This window comes from Corythoichthys intestinalis, chromosome 17 (genome assembly GCF_030265065.1).
Source record: "Corythoichthys intestinalis isolate RoL2023-P3 chromosome 17, ASM3026506v1, whole genome shotgun sequence".
Lineage (NCBI taxonomy): Eukaryota > Metazoa > Chordata > Actinopteri > Syngnathiformes > Syngnathidae > Corythoichthys > Corythoichthys intestinalis.
In genome coordinates this window covers 41101164-41128221 of record NC_080411.1, presented here as the reverse complement: position 1 = coordinate 41128221, position 27058 = coordinate 41101164, and the positions used below count along the sequence as shown (strand labels likewise).

At 40.6% G+C, this 27058-nt stretch overlaps 1 protein-coding gene across 1 annotated transcript; it reads left to right on the top strand.

Annotated features, from left to right (window-relative positions):
- Positions 1-344: 344 nt before the first annotated feature.
- ssna1 (Sjogren syndrome nuclear autoantigen 1) lies at positions 345-26620 on the top strand. The gene is made up of 3 exons (XM_057818065.1): positions 345-455; positions 18709-18908; positions 24887-26620. Exons 1-3 carry the CDS (start codon positions 404-406, stop codon positions 24977-24979), a joined length of 345 nt encoding a protein of 114 aa, XP_057674048.1. The 5' UTR covers positions 345-403; the 3' UTR covers positions 24980-26620.
- The last annotated feature ends 438 nt before the right edge of the window (positions 26621-27058 follow it).

The following is a 27058-nucleotide window of genomic DNA, read 5'->3' as shown; positions in this document are numbered from 1 at the left end:
CGACAGATGAAAATCAAGACATATTTGCCGAAGGTTTGCAATATTTGCATGTAAGCACGTGAGAAAAGCCACTAACTCACGTCATGTGCGAAATTGCAGGATGACATCATCGCGCATTACGACGTCACAAATGGACCCGCCTCAACTCCTGCAACACGAGTTGGCAGTAATTTTATCATACCCTCTCACCAATGCGTTATCGAATTAAAAAAATAATAATAATTTTTTTTAATTTCATATATGTATGCATCTATTTTTGCAGGTATGAACAGTCGCTGATATGAACCCACTGGCTTGCGTAACTCTCTGATGAATGACATCAAACAGCTCCGTCACCAGAACGAAATGTCATGCATGATTCGCGTTTTACTCGCACTTAAAGCGGTGAGAGAAACTCGCCACCATGAGCCAACAAGCTGCTGCTTTGCAGAATTACAATCATGAGCTCGTTAATTGTAAGTATTTGCCTTTTCTTTTGCTACAGTGTGTGTCCATCAATGGCGTTAACTTGTCCGTTGGCGGTAGACGTCCAGTCCATTTGAACTGGCAGGGCTACAAGTGGCCATTGCCCCGCCCTGTGAGACTGCTGTGCCCGCCCTAGCTCGATTATACTGTACTGTGTAAAAAAAAAATAAAAAAAAATGTAATCTTCCACAAAAAAACACACACACACGGAGAGGACGAACCCTCTATTCCAGTGTTTTTCAACTGATTGTGCCGCCTCCATGAGAGAACGTCAGGTGTGCCGCGAGAAATTATCCAATGTCGCTTTTTTTTTTTTTTTAACATCGTCGGGCAAGGAAGGAGTGGGCAAAAAGTTCTCAATTGTGTGCAGATCAGCGAGGCATAGCTCATGTTGCGTTCAAGAACTGCTCGGATTTCTAGCTATCAGCCACCTTGCGCTCTGCAACAATGTGGACCCCAACACGTCTACTGTTAATCATTTGACTCGTCAAGTGTCGATATACACAAAAGTGTCCTTCCCATTTTATCCATATGTGACAACCGTCAATCCTCCCTCTGTGTTTTATTCCAACACATTATCAAGGACAGCAAGGTGGGTGATGCCTAGAAATCCGATTAGTTCTTGAACGCGATACGAGCAGCTACAGTGTAATGTTTTTGAACATTTATTAGACACTTTGGGTTCTCAAGAACACGAGCTTTATTTTGTAGAACACGCCACAGTCACATTAATCAAAACTATCTCCCCTCAAAGTCTCTTCTCACTCACGTAGTAGTGTTTTATCGGTCGCGAACGATTCGTTCTTTTGGAACGAATTGTTTGGGTGAACGAGACCGAACTAATCACCATCTGCACTGATTCGTTCTATGAAGTTGGGCCTTGTTCGCTGCGTGGGAGGGCGTTGAGCAAGCGGCAGCGTCTTCTGACATCGCACACGACCAATCAGACGCCAGCCTCATCGCGGGCAGGGGAGGGAGCGGAAACAGAATCAGGGCGTCTGTCACTCACTTCCACGTGTAGCCAATAAGCAGCCAGCGTGCAGGCAGGAGGGCAAGACTGAGTTATGTCACTTCCCGTTCAGTGACTCGGTCCTCCGGTTCCTGACCTAGCTTGCTGCTAACTTGACTTTGCAGTAATGCGGTGTAGTGACGGGATCTGTCGTTCACTTGAGTAAACGAATCCATTCCGGTTCGTTCAGTAAAAAGATTGATTCGTTCAAACAAATCGTTCAACGAATCGTTCGTCCCCCCCCCCCCCCCCCCCCCCCCCCCCCATATCCCTCCCCGCCCAAATGAATCGTTCGGTTAGTGAACGGGAAGTGACGTTGCCGAACGAATCACCAAAGACCGCTTCGCAGTATAACTGAACGGGAAGTGACATTGCTTGGTCCCTCCCTCTCTTGATCATACTAAATATTCTTTTTTTTCTGCGCACATATGAGGTAAATATCGCTGCCATGAAGCCTCCATACAATGACAGTTCTCTCCCCCCGCACTGCTGTCACGCGACCGCAGCTCAGCTTTTGCTTGCCTCGTAGCTACCCGCGAAAGTGTTTTAAACTACTGTAAATTTGATAGTATGTCATTATATGTGGTCCCGAGTCTGTTTAGAAAAGTAGTACACTAAACCATGCTCGCTAGGTTTGTGTGGTGTTTTGTCTGTTTGAGCAGCATTTGATAGGCTCCACATTAACAAATATGTGACAAAGTCATTTCCTTTCATTTTTTGACTCGTGAAAATGTGACAAAGTCATTTCCTTTCATTTTTTGACTCGTGACAACTAGCTATTTACGCTTTAGTTTTAACAATAGTGACCAAAAATAATAGTGATGAGCATAAAAACTAAAATACAACAGAGCGAGAGGTAAAAATGATGTGTTGGTCGTTCCATATTTAGAAATTAAACTTTCGATTTATTTTTATTTTCGTGACAGCAAGCATGCCGCGTCGGCTGATAGCAGCAGCATTGTATATGTGATCAAGATCATGCTAAAGAAAGTCCATGCGCCCCTGACGCCAAACCCCCACTCCCCCCACAAAAGGAAAATGTTTAACCGTGTCCTAAATCGAAATGCAAGCACGAGCCATGACTTTGATCCCATTGAACTAGGACAGATGACGCGGAAGTTCTCCCTCGCTTTTGCAGCAGCGGAAGGGAGACGAGGCTGTCTGTGAAAGCAGAATGATATCGCCTGTCACTCATTTCTGAAACTACGACGAGTGGTCAATGAGGAGCCTGTGTGCAAGAGAGGGAGGGACCAAGCAATGTCACTTCCCGTTCAGTTATACTGCGAAGCGGTCTTTGGTGATTCGTTCGGCAATGTCACTTCCCGTTCACTAACCGAACGATTCATTTGGGCGGGGAAGGATATGAGGGGGGGGGGGCGAACAATTCGTTGAACGATTTGTTTGAAGGAATCTTTTTACTGAACGAACCGGAATGGATTCGTTTACTCAAGTGAACGACAGATCCCGTCACTATTACGTAGATCCTCACGAGATCTCGAGTGTGCACTTCAAGTGACCTGGGAATTTCCATTCATCACATCTCCTTTTTTTCAATGAAAACCCCAGATACATTTAACTGAAAATCAATTGACCAATGATATAACAAAGGTTACCATTTACTGAAACATTCTTACTGTTGTGATGCTATGACAAAACAAACTTATATTTCTTCAGTATAGAAAATATTTCAATAACTTTTCCAAACATTCCTAAGCGTGCATATTTCCAACATTGTTTTTTTATCTTCTTCACATAACCATTACAAGTTCAACCTTGCTGCTGGTTTACCCACTCTTCCTGAGCGAGTAACGGTCACTGTCATTGGAGTTTTTAGATGTAGTAGAAGATGTTGGAGTAGCTCTGTATGTCATTAAAGCAGTGCTTCTCAATTATTTTCTGTTACGCCCCCCCCCCCCCCACAGGAAGACGTAAACGTTCCGCCCCCCCCCAACTCTCTGCCGCCACTGTAAATATACTGTTGTATCATTTGTCTATAAAATTCTTATTATTATAAAAGTACACCTCTGCATAACATCATGTCCTTTTTAATATTAAAGAAGAAAAAAAAATAAAGTGTTAAAAAAAGCACCCATCCATACTGTAAAAATAGACTCGATACAATTTTTGACCGTTTGATACTGAAAATAACAATGATAAAATAAAAAAATGATCATAAAGTCAAATTGATTAGCAACATGCCAAACCATTAGACTGAAAAAACAAAAATTAATAGAACAAAAATGACAGTATAATTGGACAGAGAGACAGTTCTTATTTTTGCTGCAGGCAGTATCAGCTCCTTTGCTGGGGTGTTGGGTTATTTTGCATTGAGCAACTTGGTATGCCACCTTATGCGATGCTGACAGTGCTCGCTGGTTTACTGATGTAACACTGACAAAGCGGGTCGATTGTTGGCAATATTTCGTCACCTTTTGGCTGGAAAAAAAAAAAAAAAAAAAATCTGTCCGCTGCGAACATTTTTAGACAAAGTAAACAGACTGGTCTTTCCTCTTCTCCCACTGTACTAAAAGTCAAAAGCCAAATGCTACATACGCTTTGTCATATTTCTTTGTCTTAGCCTTTCATATCTCCAGGGCTCTTTGCTGTGTGCTCTTGTTTGGTTCAAAAATACTGCGCACATGCTGAAAATGAGAGCGCCACTGCCACCCACTCAGCAGGCGTGCAATTACACTTTATTCTAGTTTGGCAAAAAAGTATGTTCCCCAAGGTCACATGCGCCACCCCTAGCATCACTCTGTGCCCCCCTGGAGGGGCCCGCCCCACTATTTGAGAAGTACTGCATTAAAGCAAGGAGAGGATCTTTCTGTTTAAGAATTGATTTGGCAATTTCCACCGCTCTCTCTGCCTGTCCATTACTTTGAGCATAATATGGACTCGTTGTGTGGATGAAGTCAAATTCCTTGCTAAACTGATTGAACTCCTTGGAAGCAAGTTGAGGTCCATTATCGCTCACCACTACTTCCAGAATTCCATAACAAGCGAAGGTAGCTTTCAGCTTCTCAATGACTTGCCTACTTGTGGTATCTAGTACATGCAAAATTTCAAGATACCTCGAATAGTAATCACACACCACTAGGTATGAGTGCTTCTGGTATTCACACAGGTCTATGCCTACCTTCTGCCACGGTCTTGATGGTAACTCACTTGGCATTAAGGGCTCTTTTCTCTGTGTACTTCTGTTCGCTCTGCAAAAGTCACATTACCTGGCCACCACACAGACTGATTGGCTCTTTCTCTGCATTTTACCAACCCTTGGTGTCCATCATGAATTCTGTCTATTATCTCCATTCTCATTGATATAGGGACGACAATGCGATTTCCACGGGTAATCAACCCATCTACCACGGACAGCTCCCCTCTTACTTGGTAAAAGTCCTTAACAGACATTGATATCTGTTTTTCATACTCTGGCCACCCCGACTGGATGAACTCCCTCACTACCTGAAGCTGGGGGTCATCAGTGGTGGTCTCTCGGATTTGTTCCGACCTCTGTGATGAAGCTGGAAGATGCTTGAAGACAGAGTCTATGTGTGCAGCCACATCACTGCTGTACTCATCTCCTTTATCCGCTTGAATTGGACCTCTGGAAAGGGCGTCCGCCACTGCCAAGGTCTTTCCTGGAGCATATACCGCTTCGGCATTAAATCGCATCAGCCTCATAAGAAGTCTTTGACATCTTATGGGAACATTGTCCAAGTCTTTACTGTTCATTAATGGTACCAAGGGCTTGTGATCTGTCACAAGTTTGAAATTTTCCAGTCCAAATAGGTACTTTTCAAAATGTTCACATGCCCAAACACTGGCTAAACATTCTTTCTCTATTTGGGCATACCTTGTCTCAGCATCCCGCAGTGTTCTGGAACAGTAAGCCACTGGTTTCAAATCCTCACCGTGTTGATGAGGGAGGACAGCTCCCAATCCATAACTGCTTGCATCTGCCGACACCACTGTAGGTCTGCTTGCGTCATACAACGTGAGAACAGGTGATGAGATCAAGGCTGCCTTCATCTTCTCAAAAACTGATTGTTATGCAGGCCCCCACAGCCATTCCACTGTCCCTTTTAGCAGCTCGAACAATGGTCGACCTGTGGTGGACAAGTCAGGGATGAACTTTGCCATATAATCCACCCTTCCAAGAAACCTCTTGAGCTCAGGCACATTTTGAGGTTGTGGAAAGTCTTTTATGCCTGCTATTTTCAATGGGTCTGGTTTGACACCATTTCCGTCAAAAATGTGTCCCAGAAAACAAATCTGCGCTGCTTGAACTTGCACTTGGCTTGGTTTAATTTGAGTCCTTCTATCTCAATCACACTCAGCACCTTCTCCAAGCGTTTGTCATGGATCTCCTCTGTTTCAACATGAACGAGAATGTCATCCATGTAGACCTCGGTTCCTTCCAACCCCTGCAGGGTCTCCGCCATTTTCCTTTGGAAAATTTCAGGTGCGCTGGTTATCCCAAATGGGAGTCGTCGGAAGGCATACCTCTCAAATGGTGTAATAAATGTCGGTAATTTGCGACTTTCTTCATGCAATGGAATCTGGTAGAAACCACTTGCAGCATCCAGCGACGTAAACACCTTTGAACCTGAGAGTCTCAGCATAATTTCCTCGATGGTTGGAAGAACGTATTTTTCACGTTTCACAGCCCGATTCAGTTTTCTTAAATCCGCACAGCATCGAACCGCCTTTCGGTTTGGCTTTAACACAGGAACCATCGCCGCACACCATTCCGTTCACTGTGTTACTTTCTCTATGATGCCTTCACTTTCTAGCCGTTGAAGCTCCTTTTTCACTAACGGCATCAGCGGGAGGGGTACTCGTCCAGCACTATGTATGCATACGGACTAGCCCCTTCGCTGAGTAGGATTATAACCGGCTCCGTCTTTAGGAGACCACTTGTTCCGAAGACAGCTTTCACCTGGTCTACTCTGTGGACAAGACCCATTTCAACCGCTTCGGGTCGGCTGAGTAAGCTGCTGCAGTTGCCTTTAATGACATAACACTGGGAACGTGTAGTCTTTGCCCTTGTATTCTGTGTTGGCTGTGAAGCAACCCAAACATTTGAGTTTACCTCCAGGGCCAATAAAAGGTTTTTCTGTCGGCCTTAAATGATGAGATGCAGGAAGTTTGTTGAATGTCTTTTCATTTATTACGGTCACGTCCGCTCCGGTATCAATCTTGAAGCTCAGCGGTGTGTTTTGTATTTCCAGTGTGACAGTCCACTTGTCTGAGTCAGTGTCTTTACTAACTTCTCCCAAGAATTGGAATAGCCCCATGCTTTCAGTGACTTCATTCACCATTTTAGAATGACACATTTGGGCCCGATGTCCTATTTTGTTGCACTTTTTACTAGGTCTGTCAAAATTATCGCGTTAACGGGCGTTAATTAATTTTTTAAATTAATCACGTTAAAATATTTGATGCAATTAACGCATGCACTCAGGGCCGGCCCAGCCTATACGCAGACTATGCAGCTGCTTAGGGCCCCTGACCACTAGGGGCCCCCCAATTGTTTAATTTATATTCTATTTTGTTTACTACAGATTGCTTTATTTGACTTTTGTGAGTTTTGATACTTGATTACAAGCTTAAAAAAATAAAAGTTCTTCCTAACTTCTTTCTTTCCTCATACCTCAGATGCTTACAGACGAAACATAGTAAAGATACCTCAAGAAAATACCTACCGTATTTTTCGGACTGTACGTCGTACCTGAGTATAAGTCGCACCAGCCAAAAAATGCGCAATGAAAAAGAAAAAAAACATATATAAGTCTCACCGGGGTATAAGCCGCATTTTTGGGGGGAAATTTATTTGATAGAATCCAGCACCAAGAACAGATATGTCATCTTGAAAGGCAATTTAAAATACAATAAAGAACAACAGGCTGAATTAGGTGTACAGTATGCTAACGTTACATGACGCTAGAAGTTAGATCGGGCCTAAAAAATCCAGCCCGACCCGACCGGCCAGCGGGTATTAAAGCCCGACGCGGCCCGAGCCTGATCAATTAACTTGATTTGCTTGCCCCGGCCCAAAAACCCCCGAAATTTTATGTTTTATTTGTAGGCATGAGCCCGAAATAAAAAAATATATTTGTGAGGACCAGGGCCGGCCCAGCCTATATGCAGACCATGCAGCTGCTTAGGGCCCCTGACCACTAGGGGGCCCCCAATCTGGCAATTGTTTAATTTATATTCTATTTTGTTTACTACAGTTTGCTATATTTGACTTTTGTGCGTTTTGATACATGATTACAAGCTTTAAAAAAAATAAAAGTTGTTCTTTAACTTTTCTTTCCTCTTTTAGAAAAAGGTTTGGCGCTATCTACTGTAAGTACTGACAATCATTTGGGGTGAGAAGTTTGAAGTATGCAGTGCAACAAAATCTGATTAATATACAAAATATGGACGTATGGGTTGGATTGCATGTATGGGTTTCACAGTACACTGTGACGAAATGGTGGGCCAAAAATATGGGCCCCTTTGCGTTATTTTGCTTAGGGCTCCCAAATTGCCTGGGCCGGCCCTGCATGCACTGAATGACCAGCTTGCGCATTGCCTCAAACTGATTACAATGAGGCCGTTTATGGACATTAAGAGTGAAGAGAATGCCACCGGCCGCTTGGGGGCAGCGCCGTTCCATACTAATGTTATTTCTTCTAAACGTGGGAGAATTAGTAGGTGTGAGATGTTTATGCTGTATGCACAATGCAATGCAAATTGCTATTTGTGCTCCACACATACTTCGGTAAGTTTTCTTTCTTTTAGTGGCAATTATGTGTCTCTTGTTATATTTTGGGTAAGATATGTACAGATATATATATTTTATAAAGGCGAGTGGACACAGGCGTTTTTTGGACCGCGCCGTTTATTGGCATAAGCCTCTACTTTACAACAAACATAAGTATCGTTTAGTGAAAGCACAACAAAAATAATATTCCTATCTCTCTCAAAAAAAATAATGTTCACAAAAAGAAAAGCACTTCAGTCTATAGTAATGAGGCCCTATTCTGACACACAGTTAAACAACAATGCAAAATGAACTGGCATTCCATATCAAAATAGCTATGCAAAATACACGTAAAACTTACTCAGACTTTGGTCACTCTATTCTTATTATTGTTATTTTTATTCTTATTATGATCATTTTAACTCTACTTTTGATTGAAAATTTTACAAATTTTATTAAAACGAAAACATGAAGACGGGTTTTACTTTTAATATAAAATTACTATAACTTGTAACTATAACATTTGTCTTTTAAGAACTACAAGTCTTTCTATCCGTGGATCACTTTAACAGAAAGAATGTTAATTATGCCATTTGTGGATTTATTGTTACAATAAACAAATACAGTACTTATGTACAGTATGTTGTATGTATATATCCGCCTTGTGTCTAATCTTTCCATTCAAACAATAATTTAAAGAAAAATATGGCATATTTTATAGATGGTTTGAATTGCGATTAATTGCGATTAATTACGATTAATTAATTTTTAAGCTGTAATTAACTCGATTAAAAATTGTAATCGTTTGACACCCCTACTTTTTACACATACTTTTGAAAGCAGGACATTTGCCTTTTTCTTTGTGCTGATTTCTAAACCGACCGCAATTCGTTTCCTTTTTATGGTCTGTGGCTCCCTCTGGTGGTCTTATAAGTACTGCGCGTTGCTCCCTTCTCCGGCTGCAATCTTTTACGTTGTTCACGGACAGCTCTGCGCCTTGGGCTTGAAGGCTGATCTGTTTTGCCACCTCCTCGGCTTGGCGTACTTGTTGGATGACTTGTGCCATCGTAAGATCTACTGTGAGCTGGAGTTTTTGGGATAATTCCTTGTCTCGAATACCGACGACAAGCCTATCTCGGATGTGTTCATCCATTTTATCACCGAACTCGCAGTTTTCTGCCAAATCGAACAGGGCTTGGATGTAAGCCTCCCCGACACACCCATGTGCAGTAGAACATCATGCCTCAGCCGACCTCCCACCCTGAGGATTCCCTGTTGGTCTTTCTCAAATCGTCTTTTCAGACACTGGAGTCGATGATCTGCGTGATTCAAGTTATTAGGCAGACACGGCTTCGGTTCCTTGAATGCCTGTGGCATTTCACTCTGCCCATTAGCTTTTGTCTTCATGCCCTTCTCCATTATAGAATTGAAACAAAAGTCATCTTGAGAGAAATGATCATCTTCCACATTCCTCTTGCTGAAATCTGATTCAAGTACCTTCTGCACATCTGCAGGAACAATGACTTCCTTGACTTGAGTTCTGCAGTGCACCAGGTGACTGTAAACTTGGTGTGACCTCTCTTACAACACTTCTGTGGCTGCTTCCAATGGTGTCGCTTCTGTCGCCATAATCAACACAAGAGTTGACACAGCCAACTATGCTCCAGCCAAGGTCGGTCCTTATTGCGAACGGCTCATCATCCTTGCCTGATACAATTTCTCTCGGTAACAGGGCTTGAGAACAGTTGTATCCTATGAGTAAACCAACGTCGCATTCTATTAGAGGAGCGATTTCTTCAGCAAGGTGCTCTAGGTGAGGCCATTCTCTTGCCGTTTTAGCTGTGGGAATATGGCCTAGACTAGCCAGAATAAATCCTCGTGAATACGTCACGGGAAGAAGAATTTTCTTTGAGGAATAAAAGCCTCTGACCTGCAACCCAACTAACTTGTGACTTGGGAATACAGTTTGCTTGGATGCAAGGGTTGAAAGCTTTAATTGCACAGGCTCAGTTCTGTGATTAAAGGCCCGTAAAAGAGAAACAGCTTGGTTCGTGATTTCGACTCGAGAGGGAATTACAGTGAGAACTCATTGGCCGCTTACTCCAGAGGAAATTAGTTCAGCTTCAATTTTTCGATGCACTATGCACTTGAGATGTTTCCTTGTTGATCTTAATCAGAGGTACTGAAAAGTTGTCTGTACTCTAATAGTGTTCATCAGATAATAAGCCGATGTAACGCTTAATAGTGCCCCTGTCAACTCGCGGCAGTGAACTTTAGTTCCCACCCCATATCAAAGAAACTAAATACTTAACATTACACCCCCAGATCAAAGAGTCAATTATTTATTTCTTTATTCTGCCGTAATGGCAGCTACACACCCACCAAATCACTTGTGATTTCACTCTAACCTATGTAACACTGGATGATCATAAACATTGCAAGGAAATGTGATTGCATTACCCCGCTTCAATCAAAGTGACCGTCTTATGGATGGGTCTCTCCAAGTAGACTGGCTTTCCAGTGCGTTTCCCTTGTTTCTCCAATGTCAAGTTACTGGTCAGCAATCACAGCTCCCCGACACACCCATCTGCAGGTAGAACATCATGCCTCAGCCGACCTCCCTTCCTGAGGATTCCCTGTTTGTCTTTCTCAAATCGTCTTTTCAGACACTGGAGTCGATGATCTGCGTGAGTCAAGTTATTAGGCAGGCACGGCTTCGGTTCCTTGAATGCCTGTGGCATTTCACGCTGTCCATTTGCTTTTGTCTTGATGCCCTTCTCCATTATAGAATTGAAATGAAGGTCATCATGAGAGAAATTAACATCTTCCACATTCCTCTTGCCGAAATCTGATTCAAGTACCTTCTGCACATCTGCAGGAACAAAGACTTCCTTGACTTGAGTTCTGCATATGTATTGTACTTGCCCCGATAAGTTGGCTCCGCTGATAAAAACATGCCCTTTCATGAATTGCATTCCGTCTTGGAATGAAATAGTCATCGAACTTCTTCAGTACAACGTCATAGTCCTTTTTATGTTCCTCATTGTCGAATTCAAACGAACTGAATATTTTTTCTGCTTCACTCCCATAGCATAAATGAGTGAACAGACCTGGACCTCTCCGTCCTCTTTGTTCAGCTTCGTTGCCGTCCTGAAGCGGGAAAATCTTGTTTTCCACTCCGGCCATTCTCCCGGGCAGGTGAATTTGAACTCGTCCGGCGGACTAAACTTCGACATCTTGCTCGTCTATATCGATAAAGAATTCAGGGATTTAAGCATTTATTCACAAGAATTTTCACCGTAAAAAAGCTCTTTGTCTGTGTTTCCACTCGGTAAGCTGTGATGGAGATAGGCTCCCTATTAATCGGCCCCGTGCCCCATGTCCTGTCAACATATTATGAAGTCTATAGTTCAGACTTACATTAATCCCTTTCACTTTATGAATGTGGCGGTCCATTTTTCCCTTCAAATGCACGTTTGATCTGCTGATGACTTGGCCCCCCTGCCCCTTCACCCGCCACACGCACACACACACTCACACAACCCCGCCGACAGAAATACAACATGCCGCCTCCTCCACCCCCTTCGAAGAGGAGGGATATTAAGAAGTTTTTTTCGGCCAGCACAAGCCACTATAAGTAATGTAAAAATACGTCAATGTTGTGGAGGCGGGGGAAACATCACTAATTTTGCTACTAAAAGTTTGACCTGCATCAGAGTTAGCATAGCATTAATCTGTGTGAACTTGCTAATTTGCAAAACTACTGCGGTCACACCAGCCTCCACAGGGAACAACAAAGTCAAGCTAGCCATCCCTTATTTGGATCATTGTATACATAATGTGCAATAATCGTTTAATAATCTGATTGGTCTTAATGTTGTCCCCTCCCTATCAAAAAGTGTACATACAGGTTATGCTGTCATAGCGTTCCTACCAATGTTGAGACCAAACCTACGCCCTTGATTCAACCGGGAAGACTGGCTGTGAATCACGGGCATCACTAGATTTTAAGAACAAGGGGGCTTAGCCCCCAGGAGTTACACTGGATGTAAGTGAACGTTGCGTATGAGCACAAAACCTACCAGCTAACAAAGACTGACAATGCTTATATATGGCATAGAGCACTCATGTGACTTGAAGTTCCGCTCTGACACCCCCAATTTGGCCAAATTTCAAAATTATCCGATATGCATGTGTGATACATCATTGGAAATTTGGAAAAGTTTGAACAGGAGGGCATTTGAAAAAAAAAAAAAACAGGAAAACATTAACTGGAGGTGAGAGCACGTGAGAGCAGATTTAAAGACGCCATGATTTTAACGAGATATTACCGCATACTTATGTCTTTTCGATCCAAAAACTCCATGTAGCACGTATCACCGAGTGTCAAGACACAGCTGTGAATGGCCAGAGCCGGATTTTGGGGGGATACTATGGGTGAAATATGGTCACATAACAAGGGTCGCGATGCAGAAATCGCAGACATCAAGGAGTGGTCGAGATGTTCTTTTTCATATATTAAACCTTTTAAACGTTTTTTTTTTTTTTTTTTTTTTTTGGGGGGGGGGATTGGATTGATTATTTATCATCTAACATAACGGGGAAAATGTGATGGTAACAAAAAAAATACAGTTAAGTGATAGTTATGAGGTAGATATCCATCTAATTTACAGACACCATTTTTTCATTGTGATGCAATTTGTTTAAAAGCTCAAAATATTCGAGTGAATAATTATTTTTAAAGTCTTTTTTTTTTTTAAACGAAATATTAGACATGGATAAATGATTCTAAGCTAAAAATGATAGATTTCTCATCATAAATATAATTACTTACCTTTTTTTTATGGCTGGGTTGAAATAAAAGCGGTTGCGCAATGTCTGTAAATGGGGATTTCCAGAGTAAAACTGACAAATTAAAACTAGTTCGGGGGCTTATTGCGCCATGAATCTGCTATGGCAGCATATAGACATTGTTCTATCAAACACAACAGTTCTTTTGGCTTAAAATACAGAAGTTTATTTTAAAGAGGGGTGCAGGAGCAGAAACTGCTTTTTCAGTCTTGCCTATATTTTCTGCCATATATATGTATATGGCGGAAAATATATAAACACTCAGGTGACTTGAAGTTCCGCTCTGAGACCCCCAATTTGGCCAAATGTCATAATTGTCCGATATTAACGTGTGATACATCATTGGAAAGCTTAAAATCTCAGTTTTCTGGGGGAAGAAATTTATGAACAGGAGGGCAATTTAAAAAAAAAGAATTTTAAACAGCGAAACCCTATCTGGAGGCAAGAGCACGCGTGAGCAGAATTAAAGACGCCATGACTTTAAGGAGACATTATCTCGTACTTACCTTGTTTCGAACCAAAAACTCCATGTAGCATGTATCACTGAGTGTCAAGACACAGCTGTGAATGGCCACAGCTGAATTTTTGGGGGATTTTATGGTTGAAAATATAAAATATAAAAAGGGTCGCGTTGCAGAAATCGCAGACATCAAGGAGTGGTCGAGATTTTCTTTTTCATATACAGTGGGGCAAATAAGTATTTAGTCAACCACTGATTGTGCATGTTCTCCCACTTGAAAATATTAGAGAGGCCTGTAATTGTCAACATGGGTAAACCTCAACCATGACAGACAGAATGTGGGGGAAAAAAAACAGAAAATCACATTGTTTGATTTTTTAGAAATTATTTGCAAATCATGGTGGAAAATAAGTATTTGGTCAATACCAAAAGTTCATCTCAATACTTTGTTATGTACCCTTTGTTGGCAATAATGGAGACCAAATGTTTTCTGTAACTCTTCACAAGCTTTTCACACACTGTTCCTGGTATTTTGGCCCATTTCTCCATGCAGATCTCCTCTAGAGCAGTGATGTTTTGGGGCTGTCGTTGGGCAACACGGACTTTCAACTCCCTCCACAGATTTTCTATGTGGTTGAGATCTGGAGACTGGCTAGGCCACTCCAGGACCTTGAAATCCTTTGTTGCCCTGGCTGTGTGTTTGGGATCATTGTCATGCCGAAAGACCCAGCCACGTCTCATCTTCAATGCCCTTGCTGATGGAAGGAGATCTTCACTCAAAATCTCTCGATACGTGGCCCAATTAATTCTTTCGTTTACACAGATCAGTCGTCCTGGTCCCTTTCGCAGAAAAACAGCCCCAAAGCATGATGTTTCCACCCCCAATGCTTCACAGTGGGTATGGTTTTCTCTGGATGCAATTCAGTATTCTTTCTCCTCCAAACACGAGAACCTGCGTTTCTACCAAAAAGTTCTATTTTGGTTTCATCTGAGCATAACACATTCTCCCAGTCCTCTTCTGGATCATCCAAATGCTCTCTAGCGAACTGCAGACAGGCCTGGACGTGTACTTTCTTCTGCAGGGGGACACGTCTGGCAGTGCAGGATTTGAGTCCCTGGCGGCGCATTGTGTTACTGTTAGTAGCCTTTGTTACTGTGGTCCCAGCTTTCTGTAGGTCATTCACTAGGTCCCCCCCGTGTGGTTCCGGGATTTTTGCTCACCGTTCTTGTTATAATTTTGATGCCACGGGGTGAAATCTTTTATGGAGCCCCAGATCGAGGGAGATTATCAGTGGTCTTGAATGTCTTCCATTTTGTAATAATTGCTCCCACAGTTGATTTCTTTACACCAAGCGTTATACCTATTGCAGATTCAGTCTTCCCAACCTGGTGCAGGTCTACAGTTTTGTCTCTGGTGTCCTTCGACAGCTCTTGGCCATAGTGGAGTTTGGAGTGTGACTGACTGAGATTGTGGACAGGTGTCTTTTATACCGGTAATGAGTTAAAACAGGTGCCATTAATACAGGTAACGAGTGGAGCCTCGTTAGACCTTGTTAGAAATCTTGCTTGTTTGAAGGTGACCAAATACTTATTTTCCACTCTAATTTGGAAATAAATTCTTTAAAAATCAAACAATGTGATTTTCTGTTTTTTTTTTTCACATTCTGTCTCTCATGGTTGAGGTTTACCCATGTTGACAATTACAGGCCTCGCTACTATTTTCATGTAGGAGAACTTGCACAATTGGTGGTTGACTAAATACTTATTTGCCCCACTGTATTTACCCTTTAAAACTTTTTTTTTTTTTCTTAATTTTTCTTTGTTTGGATCGATTATTTATCATCTGACATATCGAAGAGAATGCGACAGTAACAAAAAAAGTACAATTAACCGATAGTTATGAGGTAAATATCCGTGACTTTTTTACAGACACCATTTTTTTTCATTGTTTTTCATTTGTTTAAAATATGCAAGTGAATAATTTTCTAAAGTTTTTTTTTTTTTTTTTTTTTTAATGAAATATTAGACATCAATTAATGATTTTAAGCTAAGAATGACAGACATTTTAAATAATAAATATAATAAATTACCTTCGTTTTATGGCTGGGTTGAAACTAAAGTGGTTGCGTGACATCTGTAAACGAGGGTTTCCAGGGTAAAACGGACAAATTAAAACTAGTTAGTGGGCTTATTGCGCCATGAATCTGCTATGGCAGCATATAGACATATTGTTCTCTCAAACACAACAGTTCTTTTGGCTTAAAATACAGCAGTTTATTTTAAAGAGGGGTGCAAGAGCAGAAACTGCTTTTTCAGTCTTGTAAGTGTTTTCTGTCATATATACACGGTATGTGTAGACACACATACAGTGCCTTGCAAAAGTATTCGGCCCCCTTGAATCTTGCAACCTTTCGCCACATTTCAGGCTTCAAACAAAAAGATATGAAATTTAATTTTTTTTGTCAAGAATCAACAACAAGTGGGACACAATCGTGAAGTGGAACAACATTTATTGTTTATTCTTTATTTGTTAACTTTTTTAACAAATAAAAAACTGAAAAGTGGGGCGTGCAATATTATTCGGCCGCTTTACTTTCAGTGCAGCAAACTCACTCTAGAAGTTCAGTGAGGATCTCTGAATGATCCAATGTTGTCCTAAATGACCGATGATGATAAATAGAATCTACCTGTGTGTAATCAAGTCTCCGTATAAATGCACCTGCTCTGTGATAGTCTCAGGGTTCTGTTTAAAGTGCAGAGAGCATTATGAAAACCAAGGAACACACCAGGCAGGTCCGAGATACAGTTGTGGAGAAGTTTAAAGCCGGATTTGGATACAAAACGATTTCCCAAGCTTTAAACATCTCAAGGAGCACTGTGCAAGCCATCATATTGAAATGGAAGAAGCATCAGACCACTGCAAATCTACCAAGACCCGGCCGTCCTTCCAAACTTTCTTCTCAAACAAGGAGAAAACTGATCAGAGATGCAGCCAACATGGCCCATGATCACTCTGGATGAACTGCAGAGATCTACAGCTGAGGTGGGAGAGTCTGTCCATAGGACAACAATCAGTCGTACACTGCACAAATCTGGCCTTTATGGAAGAGTGGCAAGAAGAAAGCCATTTCTCAAAGATATCCATAAAAAGTCTCATTTAAAGTTTGCCACAAGCCACCTGGGAGACACACCAAACATGTGGAAGAAGGTGCTCTGGTCAGATGAAACCAAAATTGAACGTTTTGGCCACAATGCAAAAGGATATGTTTGGCGTAAAAGCAACACAGCTCATCACCCTGAACACACCATCCCCACTGTCAAACATGGTGGTGGCAGCATCATGGTTTGGGCCTGCTTTTCTTCAGCAGGGACAGGGAAGATGGTTAAAATTGACGGGAAGATGGATGCAGCCAAATACAGGAACATTCTGGAAGAAAACCTGTTGGTATCTGCACAAGACCTGAGACTGGGACGGAGATTTATCTTCCAACAGGACAATGATCCAAAACATAAAGCCAAATCTACAATGGAATGGTTAAAAAATAAACGTATCCAGGTGTTAGAATGGTCAAGTCAAAGTCCAGACCTGAATCCAATCGAGAATCTGTGGAAAGAGCTGAAGACTGCTGTTCACAAACACTCTCCATCCAACCTCACTGAGCTCGAGCTGTTTTGCAAGGAAGAATGGGCAAGAATGTCAGTCTCTCGATGTGCAAAACTGATAGAAACATACCCCAAGCGACTTGCAGCTGTAATTGGAGCAAAAGGTGGCGCTACAAAGTATTAACGCAAGGGGGCCGAATAATATTGCACGCCCCACTTTTCAGTTTTTTATTTGTTAAAAAAGTTTAAATTATCCAATAAATTTTGTTCCACTTCACAATTGTGTCCCACTTGTTGTTGATTCTCGACAAAAAAATAAAATTTTATATCTTTATGTTTGAAGCCTGAAATGTGGCGAAAGGTTGCACGGTTCAAGGGGGCCGAATACTTTTGCAAGGCACTGTATATTTAATAATAGAGGCTAATGCTATGAATGTCGCTCACAACACGGTAATTGTTTGTTCCCAAATATTTGTTGATCGCACAGATTACATTTTGGGCACATATGATATATAACTCACTTTTTTTCTACTGTTTTGGACTGCTCACGTTTTGTGTGTCTTTTTGTTTTCAACTGTAAAGCGTCTTTGAGCATCGGGAAGCGCTCTATAAATATAATGTATTATTATATGTAACAAAAATGGCTGTAATTTCAAACCCTTAAAAATACTACTAAATACTTGAATTTAAGTAATATCTGGGTCAGAAAAATTCCATATGATACACTACGGTTCAAAAGTTTGGGGTCGCTTGGGGTCTATCTAAGCAGCTTCCTACTCGAGTTTTGCAGGTTAGTAAGTTCACACAGTTTAATGTTATACTAACTCTGATGCAGGCGGAGAAAATTAATGGTGTGTTCCCCACTTCCACAACATTGATGTCTTTTTACATTATTTACAGTGGCTGCTGGTGGGAAAAAACTTCTAATTTCCCTCCTCTTTGGAGGAGGCGGCATGTTGTTGACATGTTGTATTTCTGTCGGGCCTGTGTGTGTGTGGGGGGGTCATGTTATCAGCCAATCAAATGTGCTTTTAAGGAGGAAAAAATGGCCAGGCACATTCAGCAAGTGAAAAGGAGTAAATGTAAGTCTGAACATAATGAAAATAATTCTCTCAGTAATGGTAGGGTGAATTCTATTCTTACAACATATGGGAAAACAATCTGAATGACCTATGTAACTGAAGTCATCATGCAAATAAGGTTGCTTAAAAGTTGGTGGGGACAATTTCAGCATCCTGAAAAGTTGGTAGTGTTATGTCCCTATACAAACCTACGCCCTTGTATTTGCGTGCATGACTCTTTTTTTTTTTTTTTTTACACATATGAGCGAATCAGACTGTTATTAACATATCAAAGTTCAGATGGACTAAAAGGCAGGAAAGAGATTAAAAACCAGAACCTTGGTCTGCAAGGCAGATTGGCTAACCACAACATGACAAGCCAATCATGCTTTAGTTTTTCCTGTTGAGATTTACATTTGCCTTTTCTTTTGAATTCGCAAGTTCTTTACAATACTGTGTACAACACCTTACTTGCAGGTTTGCTTGAGTTTTCTCTCCCTCTCTTGAGGTATTGAGGACCTATGCTCTAAGCGGGAAGAATTAAACCGTCAGATCAAGCTGGAGGAAGAAGAGAAGGAACGACTGCAACACGACATCCGTGTCTTCTCAGGTAAACTGAGTAAAGTCAATGAAAGCTTGGCACAAAGAATGGCTGCCCGCGCTACCTTCGACCGCACCATCGCAGAGACTGAGGCTGCGTACACCAAGGTGTTTGTTATTTGTTGTCTTAAACATTTTCATCAAGTAGTTGCATTGCATATGTCACAAATTACAGTACAAACTACATAGTTTTCAAAATATTTGATCTTTTTATAGGGTAACACGCAAGCGCGTAGGGTTAAATAGGGACGGTAGCGACAAAACCAGGAACAGGAAAAAGGATCTGACACATTTGTAGGTTTAATAAAAGGCAAATAAAGTAAAGAAACAAAAATTTGTTTGTTATTGAACAACTTAAATATGCAATTCGTCAAGAAATTACGGCTATTCCAAATGAAATGACCCGCCGAGTTATAGATAACTTTCTTGAACGCCTTCAAAAGTGTGTGGACGACAACGGATCCCTTTTGACTGATTTAATTTTTAAAACCTAATGAAACAGAATGGCATTATATGTACTTTTCGCAAATTAAAACACTTTTTTTGTTTCTTTGTTGGGCTTTTATTAAACCTACAAATGTCTCAGATCATTTTACCTAGCTCACTTACATCGGTAATTTAAATGGTCTTACTATATGTTGTAAGAATAGAAGAGACCCTACCACTATTATGTGAATTATTTTCATTATGTTCAGACTCACAGTTATCCCTTTTCACTTGCTGAATGTGCCGGCTATATTTTTTCCCCTCAAACGCACGTTTGATTGGCTGATGTAAAAAGACGTCATTGTTGTGGAGGTGGGGGAAACTCCACTAATTTAGCTACTGAAAGTCCAACCTGCATCGGAGTTAGCATAACATTAAACTGTGTGAACTTGCTAACCTGCAACACTACTGCAGTCAGCCCAGCCTCCACAAGGAACAACAAAGTCAAGCTAGCCATCCCACATTTGGATCAATGTTTGAATTATGTGCATTATGGTAATGCAACGCGGTGGCTTCAGAGTGCAAGTCCCTTTATTTAAAAAAACAAAAAACAAAAACAAACGCGGCCGGTGGTTCTGGCAGATGGGGCCACGCCTGCGGGAGCCTGCCTCTTAATTCACGCACTTCTCACTTTACATTGTAAATATCTTTCACCCTGGCACTTAAATACTCATTTATCCCTCTAGAGAGAGTTGGGACAGGGCCACACAGTCCCAGCCCGGCTCCCCCTTGATTTTAACGCATCACACACCAAGGTTGTGGGATGGATGGGACCTGTTGGGTGTGGTGACATCACGCAAAAACAAATTAAAAAACAAAACGCCAAATAACATAACAAAAAAAGAATTAAAAAACAACGCCAAATCACATATAAAAAAAAACCAATATAAAAAACAAAGGCAATTCAAAAACACAATAGCAAAAAACATAACATGCATTTTGAAACATTGTGAAAAAAATTAATGGGAGAAATGAGCTGGCATCATAGGTCGCAACATTTACGTAAAATAAATGGTAACTGCGCAGTTCTTTTGCTTTTAACCAAGAATCGAGACTGTTTTACGTCCATATCTATAAAGATTTCGGGGATTCAAGCATTTATCCACAAGAATTTTCACCGGAAAAGCTCTGTTTTTAGAAGAGGTCACCCTGGAGAAATGCCACACTAGCTTTAAAACAAAAGCAAGATTGTAGACAAGCAGAACGCAGATGGCGAAAAAACAAACTCCTAGTTTTTTATGATATCCACAAAGAGAGTCTTTGCAAATACAACCAGGAACTGAAAAATGCTAGACAGTCATATTTTTCAGAGATCATTAGTAGAAACACCAACAATAGTCGCACACTATTTTCTGTTGTTGACAAACTGACAAACCCACAAGCATCAATACCTCAGGAATTGGCATCTGAGGTGTCCTGGAATGATTTTGCAGCATTCTTTACACATAAAGTACTAAAGATTAGACAGACTGTGTGCAACTCCAGATTAACAATTGTTACACTAAATGCCTCCCAAAATGTCCCCCATGTCAATCTTAGACAGTTTAGCCTCTTGGACTATGCCACTTTAACAGAAATTGTGTCAAAATTAAAGCCCACAACATGCGGCCTTGACATCCTTCCTTCAAACTTTTTCAAAACTGTTTTTCATTGCATAGCCCCAGACATACTTCAGATTATAAATACTTCTCTCCAAACAGGTGAGTTTCCACAGACTTTAAAAACTGCAGTAATAAAACCTCTCCTAAAAAAACCTAATCTGGATGCCTCAATCATTAGTAATTACAGGCCAATATCAAATCTGACATTCCTGGGGAAAATTATCGAAAGGGTTGTGTTCGAACAGAGCCAGACTTTAATGATGCAAAACAATCTTTTTGACTCATTTCAGTCCGGATTTCGGCCACAACACAGCACCGAGACCGTGCCTATCAAAGTCCTAAATGATATTCGTCGGAATACCGATGCAGGCAAATCATCTGTTCTGTTACTATTGGATCTCAGCGCCGCATTCGACACGGTTGATCACAACATACTACTCAGCAGATTGGAACAGTGGGTAGGGCTTACTGACACTATACTTCAGTGGTTCACATCCTATTTACATGATAGGGATTTCTTTGTGTCAATCGGAAACCATCAGTCAGAATGAACCAAATTCACGTGTGGAGTCCCTCAAGGGTCAATTCTTGGACCACTCTTATTTAACATCTATATGCTTCCCTTATCTCAGATAATGGTACAGTATGACATCTCCTATCACGCCTATGCAGATGACACGCAACTGTACATTTCTGTGTCCCCACATGATTATAGTCCCTTAGTCTCCCTGAGTAAATGCATTCATCAAATCAATGAATGGATGTGCCAAAATTTTCTCCAGTTAAATGTGGAGAAGACAGAGGTGATCATTTTTGGGCCAAAAAAGGAAATGTCAAAGATAAGCAGGCAACTTAGCTCAATGTCACTTACAGCTACAAATCAAGTCAGAAACCTTGGCGTAATTATTGACTCAGACCTAAAATTTGATAGCCATCTAAAGTCCGTCACTAAATCTGCTTATGGTGTTGTACTTATATAGCGCTTTTCCACCTTTCAAGGCGCTCAAATCGCTTTACACTATCTCGCCATTCACCTACTGGTGACACAGCACCAGGAGCAACGTGGGGTTCAGTATCTTGCTCAAGGATACTTAGGCGAGTTCATCAGGGCGAAGAATCGAACCCACAACCTCTGGGTTGGGGGGACAACTACTCTACCACTGAGCCACGCCACCCCAGCTTATTACCACCTAGAAAATATAACCAGAGTTAAGGGGCTTCTGACTCAACAAGACATGGAAAAACTTATGCATGCATTCATTTTCAGCAGATTGGACTATTGCAACGGTATATTTATGGGTCTTGATAAAAAATCAGTCAGGAAGCTGCAGCTAGTACAGAATGCTGCAGCCAGAGTCCTCACAAATACAAGGAAGCTGGACCACATTACACCGGTTTTGAAATCGCTACACTGGCTTCCAGTGAGTCAAAGGATAGACTATAGAATACTAATGCTCGTCTACAAAACACTTAATGGCCTTGGACCAAAATACATGCTTGATTTGTTAGATTACTATGAGACATCTAGACCCCTAAGGTCGTCTGGAACTGGTCTTCTGCATGTTCCAAGAACAAGAACCAAGCAGGGTGAGGCAGCATTTAGTTATTATGCGCCTCACCTCTGGAACAAGTTAGCCGAACGTCTGAAGTATGCTCAAACTGTTAGCTCTTTTAAATCAGGGCTAAAAACGCTTTTGTTTAGCACTGCATATCCATAACTGCCTATATATATCAATCTACTTGCTTTCTATTCCTCTTGTGCTTATCTCCATTGCTGATTTCAATTATTATTAGTAGTAGTAGTTTTTGTTTTATTTATTTTATTTATTTTTATTCTATTTGTTATTAAATGCGATTTTTATGGATAATTTAATTTCCGATTTTGATTGTCTTGGTTTTTACGTTGTGTTGATTTAAATGTGATTTTTATGATCTTCATGTGATGTAAAGCACTTTGAATTGCCTTGTGTTGAATTGCGCTATATAAATAAATTTGCCTTGCCTTGCCTTGCCTTTACATCAGGCGGCCGCTAGCTACATTCACTAACAGACGAGCATTGTACTTTGACATATTTGCGTAAAATAAATGCTAACTGCACGTTTTTTTTTTTTTTTTGCTTTTAACCAAGAATTGAGAATGTTTTAAGTGAATATCTGTAAAGAATTTGGGGATTTAATCAATTATTCTCAAGAATTTTCACCGGAAAAGCTGTTTACATCAGACAGCCACTAGACATTCACTAACAGACTAGCATTGTACTTTGACATATTTATGTTTTGCTTTTAACCAAGAATCTAGACTGTTTTACATCCATATCTATAAAGAATTCGGCGATTTAGGCTTTTATTCACAAGAATTTTCACCAGAAAAACTCTGTTTACATCAGGCAGGCGCTAGCTACATTCACTAACAGACTAGCATTGGACTTTGACATATTTGCATAAAATAAATGCTAACTGCACGTTTTCTTTGCTTTTAACCAAGAATGGAGACAGTTTTACGTCCATATCTATAAAGAATTCAGGGTGATATTCCACTCAGTCAGCTTTGACGGCCTCGCCAACAATTTAAGCCCCCTATTTTTCATTATGAAATCTATGCTAGGAACTTATTCCGCGTCTGGTGTGGTATTTGAAAATGAGCATTACCAATGACGCGAACGTGGCTTCCGATATAAATCCATCCATAAATCTTCTACCACTTTTAATATTTTCATTTGAGACATACGTATGAAGTACAATATGCCAGCGCCTCGATGGTGTGTCCTATTGGTGCGTTCGATGTGCCAAGGCCATGCTCCCATTGGTTGTAAATAGCTGTTAATTGCATGACATGGGTGAGTGCGGTGTAAATAAAGTTTGTGTGAAATGTGAGCTCGACTCTTGTGTTCAGTTCAGGCAAGCATATTCCCGCTGTTAATCCTTGCTATTTACCATCGTGGTCTCAATTAACACACAAGTTTTTGTGCCTGTGAATCCAACCCATGGGAGTGTCGCTTAATTTGTTTTTTTGTTATGTTATTTGGCGTTGTGTTTTGCACTTCAGGGCCACCATAATAAAGCAATACAGATTTATTTTGCATTGATCATTTAGCTTATCAATTAATTAGGTTTAGATTCGAACTCTAGCCTGACCCCAGTTCAATAATCTGTATGATTCCCCAGCAAAAAGTGTACATGCAGTTTATGCAGTAATATCATCCCTACCAATGTTGACAAACCTACACCCTAGGTAACACGGAAGTAAGGACAATTAACTTAGCTGTTATATTAAACTAGGGCTGTCAAAATTATCGCGTTAACGGGCGGTAATTAATTTTTTAAATTAACCACGTTAAAATATTTGATGCAATTAACGCACATGCCCCACTCAAACTGATTAAAATGACAATGTCATGTCCATTTGTTACTTGTGTTTTTTGGAGTTTTGTCGCACTCTGCTGGTGCTTGGGTGCGACTGATTTTATAGGCTTCAGCACCCACGAGCATTGTCTAAGTAATTATTGACATCAACAATGGCGGGCTACTAGTTTATTTTTTGATTGAAAATTTTACAAATTTTATTAAAACGAAAACATTAAGAGGGGTTTTAATCTAAAATTACTATAACTTGTACTAACATTTATCTTATAAGAACTACAAGTCTTTCTATCGATGGATCGCTTTAACAGAATGTTAACAATGTTAATGCCATCTTGTTGATTTATTGTTGTAATAAACAAATACAGTACTTATGTACCGTATGTTGAATGAATATTTTATAGATGGTTCGATTTGCGATTAATTACGATTAATTTTTAAGATGTAATTAACTCGATTAAAATTATTTTATCGTTTGACAGCCCTATATTGAACCAATTGCATTAAGTGATATAACCCCTAAAAATTTGCTATAACAACTGAGCTTGCATTTATTGTTGCCAATTTAGCAATGCACTTCACAGTTCATTCAGGTGAAAGTTGTGTTGTATGTTTCATTTTTTTCCCTTGTCTTTTCAGATTTTAGAGAGTTCCCAATCACTCTTGAGTGTCCTGAAGCACGAGGCCGGAAACCTCACTAAAGCCTCCGAGCCGCGCAAAAAAGAACACTAATGCTAAGCACGTGGAATTTGAGTGTTGCATTGAAGCTGATAAAAACAGGCCCTATGCTTTCCTCTTAACATTATGACGCCAATCAATAGTAATGGAGGATGTAAGGTGTCAGAAAATGTACTGTATGTTTGTAATTTTCTTGTTCTGTACAATTGCTTTGCATCATATTGATAAATGTCAAATTGTTGAAAAAAAACCAAAAAAAATCAACATGTATTTACATTCCACACATAATGTTTGCTCCAGCTTTATATTTATTTAGCATACATCTGTACATGTATGACATCACTTAATTTCTGCTCAAATCATCCACAGTAACTTTACACAGCTGAGGCAATGCACAATTATACCGTCGACAAAGAAAAGGAAAAGTAAAGCATTAAAACTGGAGTGTTTTACTATTGTATGTGCCCAACACAATCTGCCCATTTTGCAACATTGGGGTGGAAAACATCAATGTATGTGTGTACAATTTATGGTTTGTTTGGGAATTGCCACTTGAAGTTGTTGCTGGTGCTGGCTTCGGTCCATTATGTCACGGATGAACCAAGGGACAAAAAACAGAATCTCAAAAGTTTAGTAGGTCTTTGTGGAAGGCAGCAGTGAACATTGTGTTGTCAAAATGGGTAAATGTTGATTTACAAAAAGACATTTGGACAATTTCTCTTGCATGAATTTTGACTATAGCCATCCAGACAAAACATCGTAAAGGATTTGATCATTTCAGTTTGGCAATGTTGTAAGTGGGCATTTTGTATCTGAAGAGATTTCACATTTACAGTGGTATGAAAAAGTATCTGAACCTTTTGGAATTTGTCACATTTCTGCATAAAATCACCATCAAGTGTGATCCGATTTTCATCAAAATCACACAGATGAAAAACAGTGTCTTTAACTAAAACCACCCAAAGATTTATAGGTTTTTATATTTTAATAATGAAGATAGTATGCAAACAATGACAGAAGGAGGAAAATAGTCAACAATCACATTTTATGTTTAGTGTCCCCCCTTTGGCAGCAAAAACTTCGAGTAGACGCTTTCTGTAGTTGCAGATCAGTCTGGCACGTCAATCAGGATTAGTCTTGGCCCATTCTTTTCTACAAAACTGCTGTAGTTCAAGTCAGATTCCTGGGATGTCTGGCATGAATCGCTGTCTTTAGGTCATGCCACAGCATCTCAATGGGGTTTAAGTCTGGACTTTGACTTGGCCACTCCAGAACGTGTATTTTGTTCTTCTGAAACCTTTCTGAAGTTGATTTACTTCTGTGTTTTGGATCATTGTCTTGTTGCAGCATCCATCCCCTTTTTAAGCTTCAACGGTCTGACAGACAGCTTCCTGCAAAACATCCTGATAAACTTTTGAATTCATATTCGTCCATTAACGATTGCAAGTTGTCCAGGCCCTGAGGTAGCAAAACAGCCCCAAATCATGATGCTCCCTGCACCATGCTTTACGGTGGGGATGAGGTGTTGATGTTGGTGAGCTGTTCCATTTTTCCTCCACACATGATGATGTGTGTTACTCCCAAAAAATTCAACTTTGGCTTCATCAGTCCACAAAGTATTTTGCCAAAACTTCTGTGGCGTGTCCAGGTGCCTTTTTGGGAACATTAAATGAGCAACAATGTTTTTTTTTTTTTTTTTTTTTTTAGACAGCAGTGGCTTCCTCTATGGAGTCCTCCTTCTTGGCCTTAGTTTTACATATAGTTGATGTGTGCACAGGTATATAGGACTGTGCCAGTGATTTCTGTAAGTCTTTACCATACACTCTAGGGTTCATTGTTACATTTCTGAGTATTTATGCGCTGAACTCTTGGCGTCATCAGCCACTCCTTGGGAGGGATGAAGCAGTGCCAAACTCTCTCCATGTGTGGGCAACTTCTCTGTCTGTCGATTGATAAACATGCAGACTTTTAGAGATGATTTTGTATCCTTTCCCAGCGTTGGTCCTCAAACAGCTGTTTTGACCGAGCCGTGATGCAAATCAGACAATGCTTTTCATGAAGACATTTCTTACCAGGTTTGTGTTTTGTAGTGGGCAGGGCAGCTTTAAAACACTCATCAGTGATTGGGCACAC